The sequence below is a fragment of the Scomber japonicus genome, chromosome 4 (genome assembly GCF_027409825.1).
Source record: "Scomber japonicus isolate fScoJap1 chromosome 4, fScoJap1.pri, whole genome shotgun sequence".
NCBI lineage: Eukaryota > Metazoa > Chordata > Actinopteri > Scombriformes > Scombridae > Scomber > Scomber japonicus.
Genome location: NC_070581.1, coordinates 29,519,023 through 29,546,504, shown reverse-complemented (window position 1 = coordinate 29,546,504; position 27,482 = coordinate 29,519,023). Strand labels below are relative to the sequence as shown.

The 27,482-nt window shown below is 40.2% G+C and overlaps 1 protein-coding gene across 1 annotated transcript in view; it reads left to right on the top strand.

Annotated features, from left to right (window-relative positions):
- The first annotated feature begins 234 nt into the window (after positions 1 to 234).
- Positions 235 to 27,482, top strand: part of LOC128356824 (probable phospholipid-transporting ATPase IIA) — a 36,951-nt gene continuing 9,703 nt past the window's right edge. Inside the window, exons 1-21 of the mRNA XM_053316975.1 lie at positions 235 to 314; positions 3,664 to 3,808; positions 7,781 to 7,894; positions 8,065 to 8,173; positions 9,147 to 9,205; positions 10,199 to 10,250; positions 11,384 to 11,478; positions 12,932 to 13,012; positions 13,115 to 13,190; positions 13,641 to 13,717; positions 13,932 to 14,092; positions 14,181 to 14,323; positions 15,054 to 15,166; positions 15,959 to 16,168; positions 20,049 to 20,210; positions 21,521 to 21,613; positions 21,741 to 21,824; positions 22,760 to 22,930; positions 24,144 to 24,242; positions 25,986 to 26,075; positions 26,330 to 26,474. Of these exons, the coding sequence (XP_053172950.1) occupies positions 247 to 314; positions 3,664 to 3,808; positions 7,781 to 7,894; positions 8,065 to 8,173; positions 9,147 to 9,205; positions 10,199 to 10,250; positions 11,384 to 11,478; positions 12,932 to 13,012; positions 13,115 to 13,190; positions 13,641 to 13,717; positions 13,932 to 14,092; positions 14,181 to 14,323; positions 15,054 to 15,166; positions 15,959 to 16,168; positions 20,049 to 20,210; positions 21,521 to 21,613; positions 21,741 to 21,824; positions 22,760 to 22,930; positions 24,144 to 24,242; positions 25,986 to 26,075; positions 26,330 to 26,474 (2,347 nt within the window). The 5' untranslated portion in view covers positions 235 to 246. The remainder of the gene's footprint in view (positions 315 to 3,663; positions 3,809 to 7,780; positions 7,895 to 8,064; positions 8,174 to 9,146; positions 9,206 to 10,198; positions 10,251 to 11,383; positions 11,479 to 12,931; positions 13,013 to 13,114; positions 13,191 to 13,640; positions 13,718 to 13,931; positions 14,093 to 14,180; positions 14,324 to 15,053; positions 15,167 to 15,958; positions 16,169 to 20,048; positions 20,211 to 21,520; positions 21,614 to 21,740; positions 21,825 to 22,759; positions 22,931 to 24,143; positions 24,243 to 25,985; positions 26,076 to 26,329; positions 26,475 to 27,482) is intronic.

Here is a 27,482-nt window from a genome sequence, read left to right as displayed (position 1 = left end):
ATCCTATGCAAAGACAAATCCCATAGTAATAATAATAATAGATAAATAAATTGATATATATTATAAATTGGGTCAGTGGCTCATGAGTAATGAGCTAAGCCTGGGAGGTGTTGTAGTGCTGTACTGTCTCTCTGCTCCCTGCCGGCTGTGTGACTGACAGCTCGCGAGCCTCCGCCCAGACCCGCCACCGCCAGGCTGCCTTTGCCTTCAGCTTCACCCGCCGCTACCTAAAAGGGGGCTGCAGGAATGACCGACAATATCCCGTTACAGCCCGTCAGACGGCCGAAAAGAAACGACAACAAACACAAACATGGGTAAGGGCGTTGTATAGAGAGAGACGTATGACACAGGAAACGAGAAATAACACAGCAGTGGTGATTTTGTAGCCTCCTAATGTGTGTAGCGACTCGTCGGCTTACTGCTGATGTCAGTGTGGCTGTTTTTTAATTGTTGGCATTTAATGTGCGTCGACATTTATTTCTCTCTATAACTAAGCGGTGACCGGTTTGTAGAAATAATAGCTGGAGTCAAAGGAAGGGGAACAACGAGCTTTATGTTGCTATAGCGACATTGCTCTCTCTATATGCTATTAAATACGATTCATTGTAGCTTTAAAACAGCTAGCTCCAGGAGACATCCTTGTTCCGGGGTGCAGCTGAAGCAAGTGCAATAGACGCCCATGTCAATATTTGCTCGGTGAACTGGAGCTTCGGTGTGTTATAGAGTAGAAATCACATGTAGGCCTCACGTTTCAGTCATAGTACTATCTCCTTAATTCATGGGATGGCTATAATGGAAAGGATGCTTTTTGTTTTGTGGTGTTATTTTTTTTCTTCCTCCACTAATATAAAAACAGGGACAGGGCCTCATTCATGATGATGATGGAGATGCACGGTGCTGAACTGCAGCCAATGGACTGATCAGACATGGTGATGTCATCGCCTGTAATCACCACGAGCTCAGGGACAATTAGTCGATTGATTAGTGTTAATCGGCCATTTGGTTAATCGAATAATCTGTTTTTCTAGTTTCTCAACTTTGAATATCTTTTTTCTTTTTTTTTTGTTGGGTGCTTTTCTATATTTTATAACATTATAAACTGAGTTTTGTCTTAATCTCTTAGACTAAACATGACATTTGAAAAAGGGATGGGCCTTTTTCAGTAGTTTTTTATATTATATACAGCAAGTGCATCCAGTTATTGATAATGAACATGATCTTATCTTACAACCCTAATAAATTAAGCTCTGGAGCTAAAAAAAAATTAGCTGTCAAAATTCAAAATGATTGACTCATAACTTGCATTTCCTGTCATTTAATAGTCAAGCGTGATGACCGTCATTGTATCAGTTCACCTGTCAACCTCTCACCTGCTACTCATACTACAAAACTAACTAAAAACTGCAGTTACATGTCCCATATTTGAGTAATTAAACATATTTTATACTCAAGAGCTGAAGATTAGCTGTCAAAAGTCGACATGATTAACATGTAACTGCATTTCCTGTCATCTAATAGTCGAACCTGATGACTGTCATTGTAACAGTTCACCTGTCTGTCAGCCTGACACGTGCTACTCATACTACGAGACCAACTAAAAACTACAAGTACGTGTCCCATATTTGGATAAGTAAACATATTTTAGCTGTAAGGCAGTAAGATGTACATTACAACAGAGGCGAGTCGTCCATTGAGAAAAGATACATTTGCAAGAATTTGACATTTTCAGGATGCATGAGCATAAACCATAAAAATGAGTAGTCCTGGGGTACAAAATGTCAAAATTAGCTTTCCCCCTTTATTTGATATTAAGGTGAAATGATTAGCTTTGGTGTTTTGGCTGTTAGTAAGACAAAATAAGCTAGGCTAGAATAGACTAGGCATGGGATGATAACCGTGTTCAAGGTAGAGGTCGACCGATACAGGTTTTTTAAGGCCGATGCCAATACTGATTTTTTTTACATTAGCCTTAGCCGATGGCCAATATGTGCTGCCAATTTTTTTTGAGCCAATATTTGAAGCCAATATTGCTTTCCTCCCTCCATTTACATGAAGAAACAAAAACACAAATTCAGTATATTGTTATCTAGTGTTTTCATATTCTTAAATTCATTATATCACTACAATATTATGTGCAGATCATTTGGGTGCATTTGGGTGTATCGGTCGACCCTTAGTTCAAGGTATACCGCGATTTGAAAAAGCCATGATAACCGAAACCGCCAAATTTTCTGTCATACCGTTCCTAAGGTATGAGCTGTTTTTAGTCTGGTCAAAGACAGGAAGTGCTGGTCAGAAATCCCTCAGGTGGTGCAGCTGCAGCGTAGAGTATCACGACCCCTCACACTGTCATTACAGATTCAGGTTAAATTAACATGTCTGTCTTTATTTTTCTTCCTTTTAGGAACATTTTAGAGCTGTAATCACAATACCGCCATACCGTGAAACCGTGATATTCTTTCTTATGCTTATCATACCACCAGAATCTCATACCGGCCCATGCCTAGAATAGACCAAGTGTCAGCATGGTGATCCCTCCCTCACTATATTGGACTGATATTTTATACACCAACAAATCGATTAGTCAAGAAGCTAATTGGCAGAATAATGTATAAGGAAAATAAAAGGCTTTATTCAAGGAAGTTGGTTTACTATTAACATCAATACGAGAGAGGGAGACACCATGAAACTGAAGCAGCCATCATTATTTACAACTGTACGTTTCTTCCTGTGACATTTTAAAATGTCTTCAGTGAAAAAGGCCTCTGAGGTTTTTATAAAAAAAAAAAAAAGGAACATGAACAATTTGTTGGTTCAAGATTAGAGAAACAAGGAGTGGCTTTACAACCACAGAGCTCACTTTAGCTTTCGTTATTCTCCAAGATGTACGAGAATTATTATATCTTTGATACAGTAAGTATCCAACTGATGCATTTATCTTCTTCTCACTCTTGTAGCTTGAAACAAATGTAGGTTTGGTTTCACAGGGATCTCACCTCAAGTGCATAAAGGAGCAGAGGAAGCTTGTGTTTGGTGTCCTATCCACTGCAGTTTTATTCATCATTATACATCATTATACAATAACTGCTGTACAGAGCCGTCAAGCTTTTTTAAACACACTGCCAACTCTGAATATTGCCCCGTCTGCTCATCCACACAGTTCGGGGCACTTAAAGAAAACAGTCATAAAAATATGGCTTCCTTACTGCCACTGAATGGACTGGCTGCTGGAAGCTTTATAATTATATTTTGTTTATAATCTGTTTTATAGCTCACGAAGTAGCTCAATCATTAATCAGGTTACTGGGCTCTTAGTTGATTGATGTGGAATGTTTTGTTTGGATTGAGCGAAGGGAGTATCCACCCATTTCCAGATAAAGTTAATATTTATTTTGTCAGGCGTAATGTCTCATGGACCTTTTAGCTCAGCCTTGTCTGTGCTGTGTGGGTTTTTACAGCTGCGGTAAGCAACACATTAACGAAGAGATGTGACGGGGAATTCATTAAAACAACTATCTCAACTCAGCTATGAATGAGTCAAACTGCACAATAAGTGTTTTAATGTAACTGTCTGTTTCTCAGCATGTAGTGAGAATAAATGTGACTTTCTTGAACCTCCCCCTTCTCCTCCTCCCCTTCCTCCTCCTCTCCCCCCCTCCCCAGGTGCTGCCCGTGGTCGAGATGCTGCGGCATGGGCGACTTCCGTCCCCGCACCGTGTGGCTCGGCCACCCAGAAAAGAGGGAGCAGAGGTACCCCAGGAATGTCATTAACAACCAGAAGTACAACTTCTTCACCTTCCTGCCTGCGGTTAGTGTCAGTCAAAGGTCGCCCACTTCACCCTCCCACCATTTAACCCCCGAACCACCACCCACCTCTCTTAAGCCTGGCCCTGATTTACTGTCACCTCATTGGACACGTTTTTCCATTCAGACAATCACAGTCGGAGCAATCTGGTCATCATAAGAGACTGTTGGTTGCCGTTGGTGATGTGGGAGGTCAAGACAGTAAAGCTCAGTGTAGTTTTTATTGAGTTATTATGTATTAAAGCTGCAATGAACGAGCGTCGACTGTATTGATTAGTCTGATGATTACTTTCTGGATTAATTGATTAATTAGTGAGTCTATTCATCGTCAGACAATAATGAAAAATGGGATTAGGACTGTTGAGCCTCAGGTGATACAAATTGCTCATTTTGTCTTCACATCAGTCCAAAACTCGAAGATGTTTAGTTTACAATCACATAAAATCACTTTAAAAAGTTTTTATCAGTACTTTTGACATTTATGCTTGAAAAGTCACTCAGACAATGAATTGATTATCAAAATATTCACTTATCTTTCTCTCAATGAATCCGCTAATTGTTTAAATACATGCTTCTGCCTCAAATGTGATACAAAAAAAAATACAGTTTATTTATTATTATTACTTTTTAGCCGTTGTTTTGGTCGCTTCTAGTCAGTCTAATCCCTAAGGACCACATGTTGGCAAGCCTCCGGATGATTAGACACATAGCCGCTTCCATTTTTACTCATATGACCAAAGCCAGAGGGCATCTTCTGACAGATGAACAGTTTGCACGGCCATAAGAAACATACCGGCTTGATGTGCTGCGAGGCTCGGGGTTTATTACCCAGATATTGACTTGCCTCAGTTCACATGTTGGCAGTATAAGAGGATCATTAGTCATTCTTAAGTAGTAGAATGTCTCCCGTCAAAATTAAGACCCTTAAATGGTGACAAGAGAAGCATAATAGACTGTTTTAAGCCCACATGTGGTCTCCTCCAAGAGCATGAAAGTGACACATGTGGACAATATGGACAGCAGGTATGAAGCTGTGTGTGTGTGTGTGTGTGTGTGTGTGTGTGTGTGTGTGTGTGTGTGTGTGTGTGTGTGTGTGTGTGTGTGTGTGTGTGTGTGTGTGTGTGTGTGTTTTCCCTCCTCTCTGATTTACATATGCATTTGTTTTCCAGACATTCAGTGATCTTAAGAACTTTTTTTGTATATGAAGCCAGACGCCAGACATTGAAAGTAGCTCACATTTGTTTGGGAGGCAGAAGACAGAAAACTGTTTTTGCATTGCAAATGGTGATGATGCTTTTTCTTTTTCTTTTTTTCTTTTTTTTTTAATTTTCTTCGCTTCGTGTCAAGAAGTTCCTCTCACCACAACATACTGTAGGCCAAGGATGTCAAACATGCGGCCCGTGGGCCAGATCCGGCCCGCCGAAGGGTCCAATCCGGCCCACTTTAGTTATTCCTCCCTTCCTTCCATCTTCCCTTCCTTCCTTTCTGTCTTCTTTTTCTTCCTTCCTTCTTTCCTTCCATCTGTCCTTCCTTCCTTCTTTCATGTCTTCTTTTTCTTCCTTCCTTCCTTCCTTCCTTCCTTCCTTCTCCTCCTTCTTTTCATTCGTTCCTTCCTTCCATCTGTCCTTCATTCCTTCCTTCTTTCCTGTCTTCTTTTTCTTCCTTCCTTCTTTCATTCCTGTCTTCTCTTCCTTCTCCTCCTTCTTTTCCTTCCTTCCTTCTTTTCTGTCTTCTTTTTCTTCCTTCCTTCCTTCCTTCTTTCCTTCCTGTCTTCTCTTCCTTCTCCTCCTTCTCCTCCTTCTTTTCTGTCCTTCCTTCCTTCCTTCCTTCCTTCTTTCTATCTGTCCTTCCTCCCTTTCTTCCTTCCTTCCTTCCTTCCTTCTTTTTATCTTTTTAATGATCCGGCCCACGTTAGATTAAATTGGGCAGTATGTGGCCCTTGAATGACTCTTGGAAATGACTTACAGCGTCAACATGAACATGCAAGGTCTCCCTCGGTAGTAATCTTGCACACTGATGGTAATGAAATGGAGCAAAGTTGTAGTGTGAGTGTTAAATTAAAGAACGCTGGTGGAAGAAAAGCTACAATATGTCTTCAAATTGTTCCAAATAATGTTTATTAGCCTGTGAAATGCTTTATAGGCTAAAACTGGGCTGTATTTATTTCCCCTCTTTTAACATTTCTCAGTGTATAAGACCAGTGTGGACAATTTTACACATTATTGTGGGCAGTGTTTGACTTAAATGTGGTTTTTTGCATCAATTTGAGGAGATTTTTTTAATTTGTAAAGCTTTAATTCACTTTGTTTTTTATCTCATTTGATTTTCCAGAACATTTACTATAATTTTATGTATTATAGTTTTTTTATTGATACATAAAAGTACATAGTGATGAATGATTGTACTCACCCCGCCCATTCTTATCTTTTAGATTAGTTTGCTTAGTTACTGGATATTTTGTGAAAGGAAAGCTTGCTAAAGGAGAGGTTTTTAAAAACACTCACATGCTCATATATGAAAGTGTTATTGATTGATATAATTGTTCCTCCTGTCCATACTAGCCTCAGAGAGACTCCCACTATTAAGTGATTTCTATTTAAGTGATGGGAGACAAAATCTAATCCATAGTCTTATTTCTGTGCAAAATTGTATTCTTAAGGTCAGCCACAGCCAAAGTTAAGATGAGGATTCAGCAACAGGAGTCAAATGAATTAAAAGAGGCTTTCTTTTTAAGAGCAGAGTTCCTTCTTTGTGCTGCCACAGACAAACTGCGGTGAAGTGGTCGTAACAAAAAGAGGAAATTTCAAACCAAAAAGACGAGAAGAAAGAAAGAAGAAAGAAAGCCACTTGACATGTTGAACTCAGACTGCTGAACCCTCATAGAAGCTTTGACTGAAATTCAACATTATTTTTGAACAGAAATACTGAAACTATATATATATCTATATATCTGTGTAGCTTGTGTCAACCTGAAGAACAATTAAAGTAGAACTGAAACAATTAGTCGACTATTCGATGATTCAAATGGCAGAAAATGATTTTGAGGCATTTTTTAAGAAGGAAAAATAAGCAGAAGATTTGGTTCCAGCTTCTCAAATGTGAATATTTTCTAGGTACTAAAACTAAAATAAATAGCAAACTAAATATCTTTGGGTCGTGGACTGACATTTGAAGATGTCACCATGAGCTTTGGTAAACATGTTTCACCATTTTCTGACCAAGGAACTTATGAATTAATTGAGAAAATACTCGTTAATGAAAATAATGATTCGTTTTAACCCTAAATTAAAAGGTACCTCCTGTTGTCCTCGAGTCAAGGAAGGAAGGGAGGAAGGAAGGGGGGAAAGATGGAAGGAAGGAAGGAAGGAAGGAAGGAAGGAAGGAAGGGAGGAAAGGAGGAAGGCATGAAGGAAGGAAGGAAAGCTGGAAGAAGGAAGGAAGTATGGAAGGGAGGACAGAGGAAAGAAGGAAGTAAGGACGGTAGCAGGGAGGAAGGAAGGAAGGGAGGAAAGGAAAGGAGGAAGGACAGAGGAAAGAAAGAAGTAAGGACGGTAGCAGGGAGGAAAGAAGGAAGGGAGGAAAGGAAGGAAGGAAGGAAGGAAGGAGGAAAGGAAGGAAGGAAGGAAAGGAGAAAGGCATGAAGGAAGGAAGGAAAGCTGGAAGAAGGAAGGAAGTATGGAAGGGAGGAAGAAAGAGGAAGAAAACGACGAAAGGACAGAGGAAAGAAGGAAGGAAGGACGGTAGCAGGGAGGAAGGAAGGAAGGGAGGAATTTTCTTCTCTACAATATTAAAATAATGTTGAATTAAATCCTTTATATAAGCCTGAAATCATTTGAAATTTCATCTACAAGCAGTTACAGTGATGTCAAATACATAAAAATACTATTAAAGCATTAATAAACTAACTAGATATGATCCTGTGTTTGATCATTTGCTTTAATCTTTGACTCTTTCCTTCCTTGTCGTGTGTTCACAGGTCCTCTACAATCAGTTCAAGTACTTCTTCAACTTGTACTTTCTGCTTCTGGCCTGCTCTCAGTTTGTCAACGAGCTACGTCTAGGTGCCCTCTACACCTACTGGGTCCCTTTGGTACGTGGCTTTCTTCCTCTTCCTCTATAACTCTTCATCATTACGGTCGGTCAATTTAATTTTCCGTACTCAGTGTCTTGTTGTTGTTGTTTTCCTTTTTTCTGGGTCTCTTTTCCCGCAACCACAATTACCAAAGTTATTCTCTACTATTCTGTAATTCCTCTCCCTAGGGTCTTGTTTTGATGATTACCATCCTAAGAGAGGCTGTAGAAGAAATTAGATGCTACCTTCGAGACAAAGAAGTGAACTCGCAGATTTACAGCAAGCTATCGACCAGAGGTAAGACTTAAAAAAAAAAAAAAAAAAAAAAAAGTTAGGACAACACCGGTCATGTTTTTATCCATGTTGATCATGTTGCTTATTTCTCAGCAACAGCATCTATTAACTAGTAGGAGGTTGGTCCTATTAAAACTTATTGGGGCTTGGGGAAATGGTGGGGTAATTCAAAGCAGAGATGTAAAAAGTGTACATAAGAGGCCTTTGGTATAAAGTGCTACCAGCAATAAAAAAGCAGGAGACCACTTGTGGTTTCCATCACTTTGCCTCTTTGATGTGGCAGCTTGTTTTACCCATAAACACAATGACTGGTTGCCTCCATGATAGCGGCCCCCATGCATATCTTGTGGTTTATACAAACTTTATGGTGCCAGAACTTGCTGTGTGCTCCACCACTAGAAAGAAGCTGGTTGAACTTGTTTTGCCTAACTTATGTTTAAATGTTAAGCAAGAAATGTGACAGATATTGGCACATTCCCACATTCCCAATTTATAATAAGTAATATGTAATATAAGCGAATTTGCTCCTGTGTCCCATTTTTTCTTTGTTTTGCAGCAGAGAGAGGGGGGAGAAAAAAAGTCCTATGAACCTCTTATGCATAGCAATATTAATGTGCTTTAATGTCTTACATATGCAAAGCCCAGAGGTCACGGGCAGAGGTCAAGGGTCAGTGATCTCTTCCAAACAAATTTGCCCGTTCAGTCCAAATGGAATGAGAGAAAAGGCTCAACTCCCCCAGCATTCCTTCAAATCTGGACGGAAAATTACTTTCCCAAACTCACGGGGGTGACTGGTGAAGCATGCAGGACAACAGTTTACTCATATAGAGGAGACATTAGTATTTGATGATGTGTTTGTTCACCTATCTTTCTGACGTATATATGGAAAATGGTTATCAGATGATTGTAAATTGTATCTGAATGATTGCTACAAAGCTCTCAAATACTTCATTAACTTTAACTTTCTGTATTTCAGGCACAGTGAAGGTTAAAAGCAGCAGTATTCAAGTTGGAGATCTTATAATTGTGGAAAAGGTTTGTTTAAAAGATCATTTCATCCACATCTGTGAGTAGCTTTTTTTTTTTTTTTTTTTAGGACTGTCAGGTTACCATTTATATGACAGCGGATAATGAGGGGGTTGTTAATCTTCTGTGCTCGACTAGTGGCCGAGGTGAAAGGAGTTAGTAAAGATTTTGTAATCTTGTGATCAATGCTGAGCTTCAAGCCTGTCAAGCTCAATGCATACATAACAGACGTGGACCTAAAATGCCTTTAATTAGATCTTAAACACAAATTCAATCAACTATTTTTTTCATTTCCAAACCCATTTTTTTGTAGTTTGCAGTTAAAATATACAATATATAAGTTAGTGTGAGTTTTTAGGGGGGAATCTGTTGACTGGTAGGTTTCTCTCAGAGGTCTCTGCTCATGAAATATGAGAAGTGAGTCCTGTCTTCAGTTTCCAGCTGAGGGCTTCTTTCTGAATCACTCATTTGAAGGCAGCTGAAGGAAAGGTCACACATGTTGTCCTGCACATTTCACTAATATGACTGAGTGATGTGAGTTATGTGGGTTACAATTCAGAAATGTGAACTCTTCAGTGTGGAGGTGAAACCAGAAGCTGTCAAAAGTAAAAAAGACGCTGGAATGTTAAGTTTAACCTGCATTTGAAGAGCATTTATTCAACTATTGACCACTTAACAATAATCCATGCACTCCTTCTAGTGTCACTAAGCTTTCAAGATGAATTGAATCGGGAATTTATCTTCCAGTAACTTTTGACTAATGCAGTGGAGGAGCCGGGTCACTCAGAGTGTCAAACCTGGTCAGGGTCCCGCTCAGGCCACGGCACGATGATTTGCTGGAGGGCTTATTTTTTTTGACTGACTGACTCTTGGTAATGTGACACATGAAAAGCTAAAAGTCTTCTTCAGTTAAAGTAAGAGCAGAGGAAGGAGGAGGGGAAAAGTGCAGGATCAGGAAGTGATGTTGAAGTCATGTTTTTCTTTCTGCCTCTTTCTTTGTAGAACCAGCGTGTTCCTGCTGACATGATCTTTTTAAGGACCTCTGAAAGAAATGGTAAACATCTGCTGGTCATTCATCCAGATCTCCACAACAGGCTGGCTGGCTGGCTGACTGGCTGGCTGGCTGGCTGGGGAAATGACTTGTTTAAAAAGGCGCTGAGGTGCAGGGATTAGCCCTGAGCCAGGACAGGAAGTCCTATAATGTCTAAATTGTAATTGGGTCCAGTACTATACTATCACTCAAAGTGGGATGTAGTGGGGAGTTGCTTCTCATGTAATGGTGAGATGAGGCGGTGCAGACAAAAACATTGTTCTCTCTTCATCTTCCGTCCATGACATATATCCCCGGACTCATTTTGTCTTTCAAATGAGAAGATAACGAAAAGTAAAATCGAGCGACGCACAAAAATCAAATGTGAAGAAAAAACTGGAGGCCTGAAAAGGAAGATGGCTTCATCTGAATAATCAAATATGGATTAGGAAAAGATTTGTCAGGAATAACACATTTGCTTTGTGTTGTTAATTTGCACATATACAAAATACACCCCGGACCATTCAGTGCATTCATAATAACAACATCTGAAGCGCTGCGCATTAAAATCTCCTCACGAGGAAGAAGTTGTTTTTATATCAGCGTCTAGAAAGGCAAATGAGAGCCGGTAAGGTGAGTTAGACGCATGTTGTTGTTGTTGCGTCTTCCTGTCGGGGGAAGAATAACAACAGCTTTGTTTTACTGGAAATAGTGCTTGGTTATCTCTCTTCCATGTGGAGGCCATTAGGTCAATTATGAAGAGCCTAGTCCAGGATTGGGAGGTTTTGGGCAGGATGACGCATGAAGGCCGATAGGGAGGGGCTGGAGTAAGGGAGGGGGTGAGGGGGCTTTTTGGGTGGGTGCCTCCACGTTGATCCCAGTTTGATCCCACTCAGACCCAGTCACAAATGTTGCCTCTATTCATTTCAGTGCTAAATGAGTGTAATGGCCCCTCTTTTGAACAGTGAATTTGAAAATGAGTGTGTGTTGGAACAAATAACAAAATCAAAAACTGTGTTGAAATGTAAATATTGCTGTTTTTTTTTTTTTTATATGGCCGTCCTCAAGAATAGAGCCAGTGTCCTATCTATTGTTGCCCCCTAGGGGTGAATGTGTTTCCATCTGGCATCAGATCCAGCTTGTCCTTTCCTTCCCAGGCTCCTGTTTCCTTCGGACTGACCAGCTGGATGGAGAGACTGACTGGAAACTACGCCTCCCGGTGGCCTGCACGCAGAGGCTGCCAACTGCTGCCGTGAGTCATAAAAATACAGATAGACATTTAGTGAGGGTGCAGGAGAACATTGTGCGTTACAAGACCGCATTTATACAATTGTCGTTTCTCATAGTTTGTGCAATAAAAACTGATGATTGCAGGAGTAATTACGCATGATGAATGTGGTCTAAGAGAAGCAAGTCTGTCATTAAGACACCGCAGTCCTTTTAACTAGAGTGCAGGGTGGGCTGGACATCAGATCCTGGTCACGCAGGTCGTCAGAGAACTGCATGACTAAGAGGTCAGAGGTTCAGGCCTGTGCCACAGGCAAATATTGATGCCAATAGGTTAAGATTTCATTTGTCATATCAGGCGTCAGGCAGTCAACGCAATTTGCAGTATGACGCAAATACATGTTATTTCATCCAGTTGTTTATTTTCAACCTAAATGTTATATTAGGCAACTCTTCACCTCGACTGCTGACATGTGGTGAATGGGGGGGGGGGCTCTGAAGAATTCATTTGAAATTATCCTGACCAACCAAATGAAAGTCATAATTTTGCTGTTAGGTAGAAACCTCCATCTTATTGCACGTAGTTGGGATTAAAATGCATGAACTGGCTGTTATTGGCAAACTGATATGTTTGTCCAGAGCTGTAAGGCTGAGTCCATTCATAGATTCATCAACCAACAGAAAATGAACCAGCAGCTGTATTTGAAAGTCAGTTATTTGTAATATTCATTAGTCGTTACCCTTCTCCCATCTTTGCAGATCTTCTCATCTACTGATCTTTGAGGTGTGTTTTCAGTGTGAAAAACAAAAAATAACTGCCGTATTTGTCAAACCGTGTTTGCTGTATTTTTTGAATGCGTCATAACAGTTTTTGGCTGTTAAATACACCCGCGAGCAAGCGTTATCATACCTGAGGAATGCAGTACGGTCACTATATGAACCGTATAACTTAATGACAACAAACATGTCCACATCCTCGAGGTGTTATTCCGGATGGTTGCATGATGGCTGATGCAAATTAAGAAATGGGTTGCTTGCTCTCGTCTCCTTCTCAATGTATAGGCAAGGCAAGGCAGTTTTATTTATATAGCGCATTACACAATGGCAACTCAATGTGCTTTATATAAAACAGAAAAACATGTAATTTGAAAAACATTAAAACATACAATTAACCCCCCCCGCCCCCCACACACACACACACACACTAATAATAAAAACAAAGTACAGAAAAATAGAAAGAGAGAAATAAAATGCTAGAATAGAGCATAATTATTATTATGAGGGCCAGAGCACTAAACAGTGTGAAGGCCCTATGGAATCTGTAGGAATTATTATATATCCTTATTATTATCATTATCATCATTATTATTATTATTATTATTATTGTTATTATTATTATTATTATTATTATTATTGTTATTATTAAGTCACTTTTTCATGTGTCAGTGATCTTAAACCATGTCGTCGATGTCTTACAGGACCTTCTCCAAATCAGATCATATGTGTATGCAGAGGAACCAAACATTGATATCCATAACTTTATAGGAACGTTTACGAGGGTGAGTGACATTTATTTGTTGGCGCCACTGCTGTTTTCTTCAACGGTTTCTGTCATCTCTCAACATAATGTATGTTTGCATATACTATCTCAACTGTTACAGGAAGATGGGGACCCTCCTGTTAATGAAAGTCTCAGCATTGAAAACACCCTGTGGGCCAGCACCGTTGTCGCCTCGGGTAAATATATTACCAGCTTTTTCGATGAAGCGGTTAATGACCAGGAAATAAACAGGATCCGCATTTGCTTTAGCTTAAAGACTGTTGATCTGAAGACTAGTCAAAGCAAACATAAAGAAAACTAATGAGGCAACTATAGACATTTTGCTTATGTGTAGATAGCTCTGGGGCAACTAACCGTAATGGCCAAAAAAAAAAGTGTACTTCTTCCACAGGAGAGCGAGTCCACTTAAACCCCACGCTAACATATGTTATCCATTAAGAAATTGGGAAATCTGCATCTTATATTCCAAATGACATTCTTCATTTTAACAGGTCTATTCATGTCAAGATAATAAGTCTGGAAAACATCTTCTTGACATAATATGTGTTTTATGTTGTTTCTTTTTTTTTATTATATTGCCTTCAGGAAGTTTTTTAAGGTCTTTTTCTCTCTCTCTCTAACTCCAGGCACAGTGGTGGGGGTTGTGATTTACACAGGCAAGGAGCTGCGCAGTGTCATGAACACCTCCAACCCAAGGCACAAGGTACAGTAGTGTAAACCAGAGCTTTACAGGCTGACATTTCAACATTTCGTTTAGTTAGTATAAACAGATGTGTGTATATTTGCATTATTTCCTAGACAGAATTTAGCCTCAAGTGTTGATAAGTTGTTTAATATGGATTTTCTTAGAGATACATATTTTTGTACACACACTGATGATTTGCATATTTATTAGACACATTTATTTCTCATGACAGGTTGGTTTGTTTGACTTGGAGGTGAACTGTTTGACTAAGATCCTGTTTGGGGCATTAGTGGTGGTATCTTTGGTCATGGTGGCCCTGCAGCATTTCGCCGGTCGTTGGTACCTTCAAATCCTACGTTTCCTGCTTCTCCTCTCTCACATTGTGCCCATTAGGTATGATTTAAGACCCTCATATCCATCATATTTGCATGTATGGAGGAGTGAGAGAGAGAGAGAGCTCATTTTTATTTTATTGTTTCAGTTTGCGTGTCAACCTGGATATGGGAAAGATTGTTTTCAGTTGGATGATAAAGAAAGACTCCAAGATACCCGGGACAGTGGTGAGGGCGAGCACCATACCCGAACAGCTTGGACGAATCTCCTACCTGCTGACTGACAAAACAGGTTAGGCTGCAAAAAAAAATGTTAAAATCACCTTGTTTATGTGGCCCAAAAAGAAAAAAAAAAAAAAGCACTTAAGCCACTGTGTGGAGTACTTAAATGAGAGGAAATGTGCAGAGGATTTGCCGAGGAAGTATCCAGTAGGAGTTAAATCGTTTGACTCCCTGAGGGGGAGGCGGGGGGTTTGCTCTGCGGTGGCGTTTCTGCTCCTGGAGACCTGCTACATATTGGACCCTTAAATCATAAAAAAAAAAAAAAAAGCCCAAAGTCTCTCATCCATACACACCTTCAGAGCACAACACCTCCACTAGTGCACTTCCTCAGGCGTGAGGTGTTACCCGTCAGATTTACAGCCCTCATGCCCAATAAAATGATCGGCCATTTCCCCATCCAGAGCATGATAAGGCCGGTGGGGTCGGCGGGTCGGGCTAATGTACGAGCGGAGGCCCCCCTTAGGTCTTTTTGATATACTGGCGTAAAATGCTTTTAAAGTGAGTGTGAGGATACAGAGGTTGTGTGTAGTGTTGAAGGGAAAGGCCTCTTGACTTTTCCTCCCATTTTTTTCTTTCAATCACCATATGTGACATGCCGACTTTAAGGAAGTGATTGATGTTTCTAAATCCCAACAATGAAAGGTGCAGACTTCAAATCTTTCTGCAGCTACTGACACTTGAGTTTGTTTTGCAAATATCTCCTAAACATCATCTTTTTTTTAATTTAATGTTTAATCCAGGAACTCTTACCCAAAATGAAATGGTCTTCCGGCGACTGCATCTTGGAACTGTGGCATATGGGATGGACTCTATGGATGAAGTACAGAGTCATGTGTTCAGCGCCTACACACAGGTAAAAAGGAAAAAAAGGCCACAAAGAAGAAGAAGCACACAAGTCAATGCTTTTGTTTCTGTCAAGGAGAAGAAATGCACTGCAACTGAAAAGAGTCACTCACACTTAGAAAGCAAACAGAAAACACAACAAGAGATTTGAAATTCCACAAGCTTTTGAAACAGGGTTAAAACAAACAGACAGGAGCATTGTTTTAAGAAACATATCAGTTTGTGATTATTGTTTAGTTGAATGCTTCCTGACCTCAGATGACACTCTTTGTCCCCCCTTGACACCAGAGGTTAGTGAAGCAGGAAACAGGATTAGCCCACAAGCGAAGCACTGACCGGACTTCTTTAATGACGCTACCATTAACCCCTGGAACGCAAACGGCCCCGTCTAAAAATAGCAAAGGCCCACAATGCGAAAGCTAATTGTTCATATTTACTTTACACATCTGGTTATCCTTACAGGCCACTATCACAAACTGGGGTTAGTGAAGCAGCCAGTTTCTCAGACTGAAAAAACTCCAGCTACTAATCACAGTTTTCAAAATTAGGTTTTTGAGTCATTGTGTGTGTTTCTATTTATGCTCATACAAGTTGTTTTTTGTTGTTTTTCAGACACTCATACAACTTTTTTCCTTTTTTTTCTCTTTTGGACAGTACAGATTATTAGTTCTTTTGGCTTCTACAGTTGCTTTCTCTTAGAAAAACCTTGAGCATAACAAAAGACTCCCATTAGAAATCGCCCTTTTTCAGTTTCCTGTTGTCTCTTCCTCTGAGTACACTTACCTTCTGCAATTGTCTTCAGCCCACCCACGACCTTCCAGCCTCCAGAGCTCCGGCAGCCACTAAGGTCCGCAAGACCATCAGCAGTAGAGTCCACGAGGCTGTGAAGGCCATCGCCCTGGTGCACAACGTGACACCCGTGTACGAGTCCAACGGCGTGACGGACCAGGCCGAGGCCGAGCAGCACTATGAAGATACCTGCAGAGTGTACCAGGCCTCCAGCCCCGATGAGGTATGACAGCGAGACACACACACCGATGTGTAGATGCTGCTCCAGCTGAAGGATTACATGCACATTTATAGATTGGGAGATTTTCTTTTAAGCCTGCAGGACAAGATAAGATACTTTATCATTGTCATTGTATGCATGCAACGAAACAGACAAGGTACAAGGTTAAAAAACAAGATAAAAACAATGACAAACAATATTTAGTATAAATACGTGAGGGAGGAAGATAATTGAGGTAGCTTGAATGTTGATGAGACAATAAAAAAGATAGTAGCAGCTTTTAAAGGGATATCGCTCCCGGCTGTCCACATTACAAAGGCTTTAAAATGCAAAATAGAGCTAAGATAGAATAGTGTGGAAAAAGTGCACGGGTGATAAAGCAGGTAACGCACTTCACTGTCCATATTATTGTGGCTTAATTTCAAACAAGTACTATTCATTTATTCATCATAAAATGTGCTAAATTTCCTTTTTTTTGCTAAATATTATTATTTTTTATTTTATAATTAATAATTTTAAAATACCAAAAGAATTTAAAGTGATGTAATATTTATCATCTAACATCTAATTATCATAAAACAACCTAATGTCTGAAAATGTTGTATTGTTTTAGATGTTTCAGTCAGGCAGCAAGAATTATGAAGCATTGTGAGAGTCTCATCATTCATGTGATATATGACACTTGAATAGTAATAATAATAATAAAAAACATTATTTATATACTTGAAGAAAGTTGAACACAAGATAAGCAGCCCCCCCCCCCCGATGCGTGTCGGTTTACAGATACGATAGGGCTTCGGGCTGGTCAGCACTCAGGCCCTAATAATACATTATATTTATAGAGCGCACAATTATCAAAGACACTTTAAAGGAGCAAGTCAATAAAAAAAGAAAAAATCGAACAGTTTAAAATACACATTTATAACAGTTACAGTATTAAAACACATTTTAAAAGAAATGTGGGCAGTAAAATAAATAAATAAAACAGTTATATTTAAGTACTGCTATACATTACTTCCACATGCACTTTAACAAAGAACACTTCATTTATTCATTAGAAACATTTTTACTATTTATGACTTTTATGATTTTCTGCATCTGTGTGGAAATGTCGACTTTCCCACATTTATTATTCAAGCAGCTCCAGTGTATCCATCAGGCGGTTTACATGAGTAGATATTTACTTTACACACAGACGAACACTTCCATGCTGATAATATAACACAACACAACTTGACCCGTCAGGAAGATGACACTTAATGCACATAAACATCTTTCTTCTGAAGGCCAAACAGGGAAGACGGAGAGTCGGAGACAAGAGAGCAGACTTCAGACTTTGAGAGGTCTTCATTTTTTTTTTTTTTGTCAGTCAGTAAGTGGCCATTGTCTTGAGTGACTTTGGCCCGCTTTCTTCCGTGTACATTTACAAGCCAAATGCCGTCCCACATTTATGTCCTTGATCAGTATAAATTCTTTGAACGTCAGGAAGAGGGCTGCGGAATCTCGACTTGATCCATTTCCTGCGGTGTAAATACGGATTTCCTTAATGTGCTCCCCAGCCCATTGCACTTATCCCCTTTTGAATTTCCTCTTTGATAGCTTTTTTTTTTTTTTTTAATATAACCCAGTACATCTGTTGCAATTAAAGATCTGACCTACTATTGTTTTGTTCGTAGGAAACCGAGTCATTTAATTTTGTTTTTATGTTACACTGGATAGAAATATAAACTCCTTTTTTTTTCTTCTTCTTTTTTTTTTTTTTTGTTTGAGTTGCTGAGACCTGAAAGGTGCTGTTTTGTTTTTATCAGTTTGATTTAATCTAAACCAAGATTCAGTTTGCTCTCCCTACAGCTTTCAGGAAGTCTTAATATAGAGCTGGTTGCTGGTTTTGGTTGTGGACACAATGTCAGTGACTGTTGAATGCATGGTTTTTACTACTGCTGTCAAAACAGATATGTATCTACATGTTTGTCTCCTTTCTTTTGTTTTTTTAAAAGATGATTACTTGATGATTTTTTTGAAGAGAGAGAGAGAGAGAGAGAGAGAGAGAGAGAGAGAGACTAAGGGGGAGAGAGAGAGACTAAGGGAGAGAGAGAGAGAGAGAGAGAGAGAGAGAGACTAAGGGGGGAGAGAGAGAGACTAAGAGGGAGAGAGGAAAGAGACTAAGGGGGAGAGAGAGAGAGAGGAGAGAGGAAAGAGACTAAGGGGGAGAGAGAGAGAGAGGAGAGAGAGAGACTAAGGGGGGGAGAGAGAGGAGAGGGAGACTAAGGGGGAGAGGGAGAGAGAGAGAGAGAGAGAGGAGAGAGAGAGAGAGAGAGAGACTAAGAGGGAGAGAGGAAAGAGACTAAGGGGGAGAGAGAGAGAGAGGAGAGAGAGAGACTAAGGGGGGGAGAGAGAGACTAACGGGGAGAGAGAGAGACTAAGGGGGAGAGAGAGAGACTAAGAGGGAGAGAGGATAGAGACTAAGGGGGAAAGAGAGAGAGACTGAGAGAGAGAGTGAGGCTGACAGAGAGAGAGAGAGAGGAGAGAGAGAGAGGCTGGGGGAGAGGAGAGAGAGAGAGGGAGAGAGAGGCTGAGGGAGAGGAGAGAGAGAGAGAGAGAGAGGGAGAGAGAGGCTGAGGGAGAGGAGAGAGAGAGGGAGAGAGAGGCTGAGGGAGAGGAGAGAGAGAGAGAGAGGTTTGACAGCAGGCAATAAAGGTCTCTAGCTGGAATCAAAAAAGCAGGGACGTTGCAGTTTTCGCACCATACCATAAAGATATCCAAAAATAGCCTGTTTTTTTTTTTCTTATAATTTATTATTAATGTCAGAATCGTTTTATTTGCACGCGAATAATAATCAAAAGCATGAGGTTGTATTGTGTGTGTGATTCACTAAAAGAGTTTTGAAATCTGAATCACTGTGTCAGCACATAAAAGGAGTAGCTCATAAAAGCCATGCGGCGGTCGTGAGTCAAGCCAACTGGATACAGCATTATTCGGTTCAGTAGGAATCGGCAGCCAACCCAGATGCTGCTATTACAAGCTGGTGCTGTTGTGGTGGACGCCGAATCCAAAAATGCCTCCACAGTGAATATTTCTAGACTGTGACTAAGCACGATCTTCGTAATTCCCAACCTGGATGACAAACATTGACGGTCAGAGTCAGAGCTCAGTCAGAGCTTTTCTGACGTTAAAAGTGCTCCCGGCCAAACATTGCCAGACTACGCGGTCATGTGTTTTTTTTTCCAAAATAAGGATTTTTTTTTTTTTTTGGGAACAACAAAGTAAGAGTAGAAAAACGTGAACGTGGCGATCTTTGTTGTTTTCCGTCCTCATCTGTGTCCATTTGTCCTCTCTCTGCTAATAGTCCTGTCAGAAGATGGATGATGGATTGGCTGTGTGTGATCTGGCTTCTGGTCTGGAAGTTATTGGGCAATGTCATCTCCCCTCCACACACACACACACACACACACACACACACACACACACACACACACGGCTTAACATTATATTAATGGATGTCGTCTGCTGTGTCCTTCAGAGAGAATCAAGCAAAAAACAATATTTTCAGTTCAGAAATGGACATGTCTCTCTCTAAGTTATCAATCAATAGTCTTGAGTGCTGAAAATGCTCGAGCTATTGATTAATGCTAAATGGTTACTGTGCTCTCTGACAACATATTCAGACCAAAAGTGTCCTTGACTGTTTGATAATTCAAGTAATGGAACATCATATTGACGTAATGGCTTTAGTGGTCACTCTTCTCTCTTGTTTCTGTGTGTGTGATATAAAAGTTAGCTATAGATTAAAATGTGCAGCTTGTCCATCTTTTATCTCCTCTAATATTCAGCTATATGTTTCAATAACCATCCCACTAAAACCTTTACAAATTGGTGTTGATAGGTGTCGCTGGTGCAGTGGACTGAGAGCGTTGGTCTGACTCTGGTGGGGAGAGACCAGTCCTCTATGCAGCTGCGGACCCCTAGTGGCCAAATACTGAACTTCACCATCCTGCAGATATTCCCCTTCACCTATGAGAGCAAGAGGATGGGCATTATAGTGCGAGTAAGTACCGAAACAATTAATTTCACCCTCTGTCTGTTCATTAACAGTTGTTTTTTTTTTTTTTTTGTTTGAGCTTCAAAGAAATCAAATCAAATCCCTAGTTTGTTTTTCCTGGCTCGAATATAAAAGGAGCCTGATTATGAGACAAGCCTTCCTTTTTCCACCCTGTTTTTGTTTTGTCTTTTTATTAAATACCACACACTTTCACATTTGTCCTGTTGGGAAAGTTTCCCTGAGATACTATTAATGCAATGAGAAGAGAGTCCTCATCTTTAAAGAGCTGAAACTGAAAAAACCTCCTTTTAAAGCAGAACTTGAATCCCACATTTATGTAGATTGTCTATCACTCACATACTCACTCTCTCTCTCCTGTCAGGATCTTGGAAGTAAAGTAAAAATTATTTTCTTCCTCTGTGAGTGTTTTTCAGCCTTTCTGTTTGTGCTCCTCGTCATCTATGACAGAAGTCGTTCTTGGCTGCTTGTCAGATGATTCGGACCCCCGGTCGGTCTGTTTCCACAGTAAAGGTGTTCAAAGTTAAACAAACCAAACCTTTTTGGAAACTCTTGCAGGTTAAAGCCAACAAAACACTTTTGGGGGTGACTAACTTTTAAAAGAGTCACTATAAACAAACTTGAAGACACTTGATTGCCTAGCAACGTGAAGGCTGCAAACAACCTATAATGCAGCACTCTATATAGGAGCAGCTGGCAGCACTCTCCAATTCAAAAAGGATTTCTGGAGGAGGATTATGTGAATGAGAAATTGTCCAAGTCCACAAAAAAATGTAATGTCTAGGATCAAATATTGTTTTATATTCATGCTAATTGGTCAGTTATTTTACACTCTCGCTCTTTAGTACACTTTCAATGTAGGTCAGCAGTTGTTGCTAGGAGGCTAATTAGGACTTGACACTGGTTCAACAAGAAAAACAAAAGAAACATAAAATATTATAATGTATTGTCTGAGAAATCTCTCAACTTATAATGAACTATGACTAAGTCTGATGACTAACATTATTTTTGTTGGCTTGGTTATAACTCAGGAAGCCTGGGATCTAGAAACATAACTTCCTCATGATAATATTTTCAAACACTTTTTGAAACCCCTAGTGAATACCAAAATAAGTTATGCTTTTCTAGGCAACAGAGAATCATAAAAAAAAGCGCATGTGCACCGTGACTCACATGGGTATGGACTGGATATCCCTTCTCAATGAAGCACACTCGGACATTTGATGTGCATTGTATCAGATTTGATATGGCATGTTAATGTCTCACACTGATTGAACTGTGGATGTTTTGTTTCCTAGGATGAATCGACGGGAGAGATCACTTTCTACATGAAGGGTGCTGATGTGGTGATGGCAGGCATCGTGCAGTATAACGATTGGCTGGAAGAGGAGGTGGATTTCCCACTTTTTCACAATGCAGATGCAATAACAGGGGTTTTTTATTCCTGTTATAAACAACTTGCAGAATAACAGGCTGTGCAACCAGCTGAAACCAGATGTTGCTGTCTCTGTTTTCTAGTGCGGAAACATGGCGAGGGAAGGTCTGAGGGTTCTCGTGGTCTCCAAGAAATCCCTGACAGAGGAGCAGTATCAAGATTTTGAGGCAAGTGCCCTCTCATGAGATCAAGCCACACTGACCTGAGGTTGAGCCCAGGGACTAGATTTTGGATAATAGTCCAAGAAGATAGACTAGTTTCCATCAGCAGACCTAAACACTGAGTATATATATAGTAAAGCCACTATAGCTTGTAAAGCATAGAAATATCAACAAAATACAAATGCCGAGTGACACATTATGCAGACATGTTCAGTATTTCTAAATGTCAAAGTGTGTTGTTGGATAATTGGAGTAATCTCTGACCCCCCCTCCCCTCTCGTCCCCTCCCATCTTTCTAGTCCATACACCCCACCATCCCACGCACACACCCAGGCCCCACTCATTGTTTGAGCAGGGCAGGGCTGTCTCTCCCTGCAGTCTTCAGCCCTAGGCCCATTACTGAAGTGTATAATTGTGTGAGCTGAGCTGGTGGGCAGCAGTGAGTCACCAACTGAGTCACACAGAGTTTGTGTTCCTGTATGAGTCACACTCAGATTGTTTTTGCTTTATCTCACTTGCAAATTGCCCTGGAGCTGGAGCACTGAAGATAGGCGTTGACCAATTGATCATGTCTGTTCTGTGTTTTCAGCTTTTTACAACTTAGTAGCTTTCAGGGTTGGTTGCAAGCAAATATAACAGAGATTATAGAGAAATAATAAAGTTTCTATTAAAACTACAACTTTGATATTTATTATGGAAGTTTCAGTGTGTGTTGAATGGCATGTTTTCATACTGCACAAAGTTTAAACTCTGCAAAAGTCTACTGATACATGCACTCTGTGTCAGGCTGTTTTTTATGCTTCTCTCCTTGTTTTCGCCAGCTCTCTCATGACATATTGATATTTCCCTTCTATGGTATTGCAGTGACTCTCCCTCCCTTACTTATATTAAATTTATCTCCTCTCATCCCAACTATTCCCATCCCTCCAATTGCTCCCCAGGCGCGGTACGTCCAGGCCAAGCTCAGCGTTCACGACCGCTCTCTGAAGGTGGCCACAGTGATTGAGAGTCTGGAGATGGAGATGGAGCTCCTGTGTCTGACCGGGGTGGAAGACCAGCTCCAGACCGACGTCAGGCCCACCCTGGAGATCCTCCGCAATGCAGGCATCAAGGTCAGCGGAGGGGAGGGGGTCGGCGGGTGTGGGAGAAGACGGCCTCATAGCTCATAATAGCAACAAACTAAGAAAACAAAACCTATAAACAAGACATTGGACATATGTTTTTCATATTTAACTACATGAACAAGCCTCATTAAAGAGCCTCCTTTTTAATTATAAAACCCCAAACTATTGTGAATTTAAATGAATTAGAAATGAACATTGTGTGGAGTGGTTGCTGGTTGGCACACTTCAGAAATGTTGGAGCTCATTTTTATGGAAATAAGCACCAGTAAGCGGATTAGTCACTGTCGTAAAAGTTTGGCTGATTGTCCCCTTCACTCCGCTCTTTTCATTTAAAGGGTCAGTTCACCCAAATTACAAACTCTCACCTCTTCCTCCCCAGAAAAAGCAAGAAAAAAAAACACACACATTTTCTTACTTAATGTACAAAGGCCTCCATCCCACTACTATGGGGATGAATAAAATTTAATTTCTGCTTCTCACAACATGAAATAAATTTAATTTAATAAATGGATGCCAACAGTTTCCAGAGGGACTATTTCTTCAGTAAAAAGCAGTTCCAGTGAACAGTACCAAGTATGTGTGCTATCTAGAGACACAGGAATAACACACAACTATTGGAAGTGTTTAAATGTCATTTTTAAACACTGTGAGTAGAATAAAATTTAATTTATTCATCCCCATTAATCTCCAAGTGGTTAGAAATCTCTCTGATGGATAGCTCAAAATTTGGACAAGTAAAAGCAAAACTATCTGTATATCATTAGAGGTAAGTAACAAAATATTAGACATTAACCTTAACCCATATGCATCAACAATTTAAAATCTCTGCTCTAGCCTTCTATAAGAAACATCCAAAATGACCTTGTTAAGTCTGAGACAGAAGTAGGATACTGTGATACCAATCTGTGTGATGACTTGTGCTCGTCTTCTGTTTGAAGCTAAAGTACTACAATAAAGCAAATGATCTTTGATCCTGAGATAAGTTCACAAGCTCCGGCTCCCAGACACAGTTACAGGTTGCTTGATCAAGTCCAGTGATTAGAGCCTCTGGAATTTACTTCTTGATTACTTAATTAACTGCCACATTATGAAGCAATTTAGTTTAATTTATTTATTATTTAAGTTCCCTTCAAGCATCAGTGCGTCTTATAAATCAAAAAACATTTGGTTCACTGCATGTTATTCTTTGGTTTGTGTGTAGGTTTGGATGCTGACAGGAGACAAGCTCGAAACAGCCACATGCACCGCCAAGAACGCCCATCTGATCACCCGCAACCAGGACATCCATATATTCAGACCCGTAAGTGCAGGACGAGGACCCCTCTTCCTCTTTAACGTTCATATGAAGTGGGCAATAGTTGATTTTAGCACTGCGAGGTTCATCGCAGTTCAGAACTAGCGCTGACGGTTTCCTGACTCCATCGACCCTCCGGCATCCATCCTCTGTGCGACCAAGGCCCATTAGCTAGTGGTCATACAGCCCCACACAGCTACGCATGATGGCTAAGCCAGCATCCACAGCTGAATAAATCACTTCCCACCAATGAAAGCATCCAAGCCACTGTCAAAGAGAACAAACAGGCCTTCGCTCACACAGAAAGGAGAAACCAGCTGAACCACTCCCTGAGGGAACATGCAGAGGGCTCACTTCCTAATTTGTTTTGCAGCTTTCGGACTCTCTCTCTCCCTCTCTCTCTCTCTCTCTCTCTCTCTCGCTGCTTTGATAGCCCCCACGCCCCCCCTCCCCACCTTTCTGCCTTTGCCTCTGGAGCCGTGCCAGAGCAGAAGGAGCGCCTGCCATATAGGAAGGTTACAACTTGCGTACAACTGCGGTTACTGGAAGAGAATAACAATGGTTGGCACGGCTTTAAAACCTCTGTCCCAGTGGACGGGGGGAGTGCTGACTGGGCCTGCAACGCATACATCTGGATTAGTTTCCTGGTCGCCACCAAAGACCTGATCTGGATTGACGTATGAATAGTCAGCGGTTGAAGGATATTCATGCCAGAGCATAACTCCCGTTGACAGATTAACACCATGCCCTGTCAGTGCTGCATTTTTGGATACATTTTTTAAATCTATATTTGACACTGACACAATTATTGAGAAGTTACTTGAGGTTTACATGACATAAATATTCAGTATTGAAATTGTTGTAAAAACTGAGCTGTTTTTTGGTTGTTAAACATTTTTTTTGGATGTAATGCAAAACAGTTGACCACAGTTTATTGTGATTTTGCTCACATTTGCGCACACATTGTTGTGGTTGTACCAATTCAATCTGTTCACTCCCTCCACTTACTGTAACTGATCTTTTTTTTTTTTTTTGCTTTGTTGATTTCTTCAGTGAGCTAAAAGTTAAACTAATGCATTACAACAGCAAAATAAACTGTCTATTTAAGCTAGTCTAGATTTGAATTATATTGCTCTAGAGTACTGATGTATGACTATTACAGATGTTATATGTTACAGTTAAAGTTAAAGTTATAGCCTCATGTTAACTTATATAATACATAAGGATGATCCTAATAAGTTCAATGCAGATTTAAGAGAAAAAATCAGATCAGTGCATCCCTTATCAATATGTATGATTGATTGATTGATTGATTTTTTATTAACGTGTCATGCACCAGAAGTGCCCAGCCCAAATGAGCTTACAAGACACTGAAACAAAAGAAGAGAAGAACAAATAATAACACATGCAAACCAGATAACGAGATAACGGGCATTATAGCAACTGAACATATAGACCGTCCATTAGAGTTAAACAGCCAGTCCATTCTGTCATCATCAGAGCACCAAAACATTTCTGGGTTTTTAATGTATGATCCAAATATTCTGTATAATATATAAAAGTGATGTTTATTGCAGCCCCGATATTCAGCTGCCTTTAACGTTTCTCATCGCTGCAGCTTCAGTGAAACAACAAGCTTCTGGTCTGATAACAATCAGCGTGCCAAAGCTGGCAGATTGCCTTGCATGATAATTTTTCTGTCTTTTGCGTATACGTTTCTAAAAATGTGGTTGCCATTTGCCTTTTTAGGTGACAACACGAGGGGAAGCCCACCTGGAGCTCAACGCCTTCAGAAGAAAACACGACTGCGCTCTGGTGATATCTGGGGACTCGCTTGAGGTAAAGTGCGTGCGTCTTACCTCTAATGAAACCCTTAATAAATGTTTGCTGTAAGATGCGTGATAATATCGCTGCTATACCGAAGCATCTCTGGAAGTGGTATCTGTGGTTAGAGTCACTTTCTAAACGGCTGTAGGAGATTAAACTGTAAGTAAAGGAAGATGTTTAAAAGCTCCACACCCGAGTAGCAGTTACATGCAGGTGGCTTAAGATGCTCACTCGTCCGTTCTGGTGGGTTTTTTTTTCTTTTGCAGGTTTGTCTGAAATACTACGAGTATGAATTCATGGAGCTCGCGTGTCAGTGTCCCGCTGTGGTTTGCTGCCGATGCGCCCCAACTCAGAAGGCTCAGATAGTCCGACTGCTTCAAGAGCGAACGGGCAAACTCACCTGCGCTGTAGGTGAGTGGAAAACCAAAAAAAAAAAAACCCTAAAAAACTATCCAACAGCTTTTTCCTGGGCGGATTCAGTCTATAAAGCACTTATTGTTGGCTTTTAACAACTTCTTTCCTGTCTTCACATCCTCATCAAAACATCCTCATCTTACCAGCACCTCCTAGAATTAGCACTTATATAAAAAGCCATGATTGAGCAGAGCTGGTTTTTAAAGTGCATTACTAGATGATAATTCAATATTATACTTATTTATTCACTGATAGATTGATTTACTTCATGTGCATTTGTAGAGGAATAAGTGTATACAGCAAGTACTAAGGACACATATGACAGTATTTACATCCTAAGCTAGCTTGCTGCGCCTTTAAAATACATAAAAGTCAATTGTTTTATAATATTATGATACAATAAAAGCACATAAAACAACAAGCATCAGCTCACTCATGACTACATGGCTCATCCCTCTTGAAGAACTGTATATATGTGAGTTTAAAATGAGCTTTTTTTTTAGCTCAGAGTGACACATATGACAGTATTTACATCCTAAGCTAGCTTGCTGCACCTTTAAAATACATAAAACTCAATTGTTTGATAACATGCTGATACAATAAAAGCACATAAGACAACAAGCATCAGCTCACTCATGACTACATGGCTCATCCCTCTTGAAGAACTGAGTTTAAAATGGGCTTTTTTTGAGCTCTGAGTGTAAATAGTTCCACATATTGATCCCCCATTCAGAAAAATTCATTCATAAAGGGGACTTCCTAGTAGACGCACCTCATTTTACTGAGCCAGAATCCCTCTGAGCTACCACCAGATCACAGAGCTTAGCAACTTCAATATCAAAACTTCACTTATGTAATTTATTGAGTTACTAACTCTCAGTAGAATCATATTGTGACGACGTGATCGTGTTGTTATTCTCTATTTCTCTATTTCTGTGACGTCAACGATCACAACACAATTTGTTCATATCAGTCATGTAATAATAACACCACCACCGCCACGAT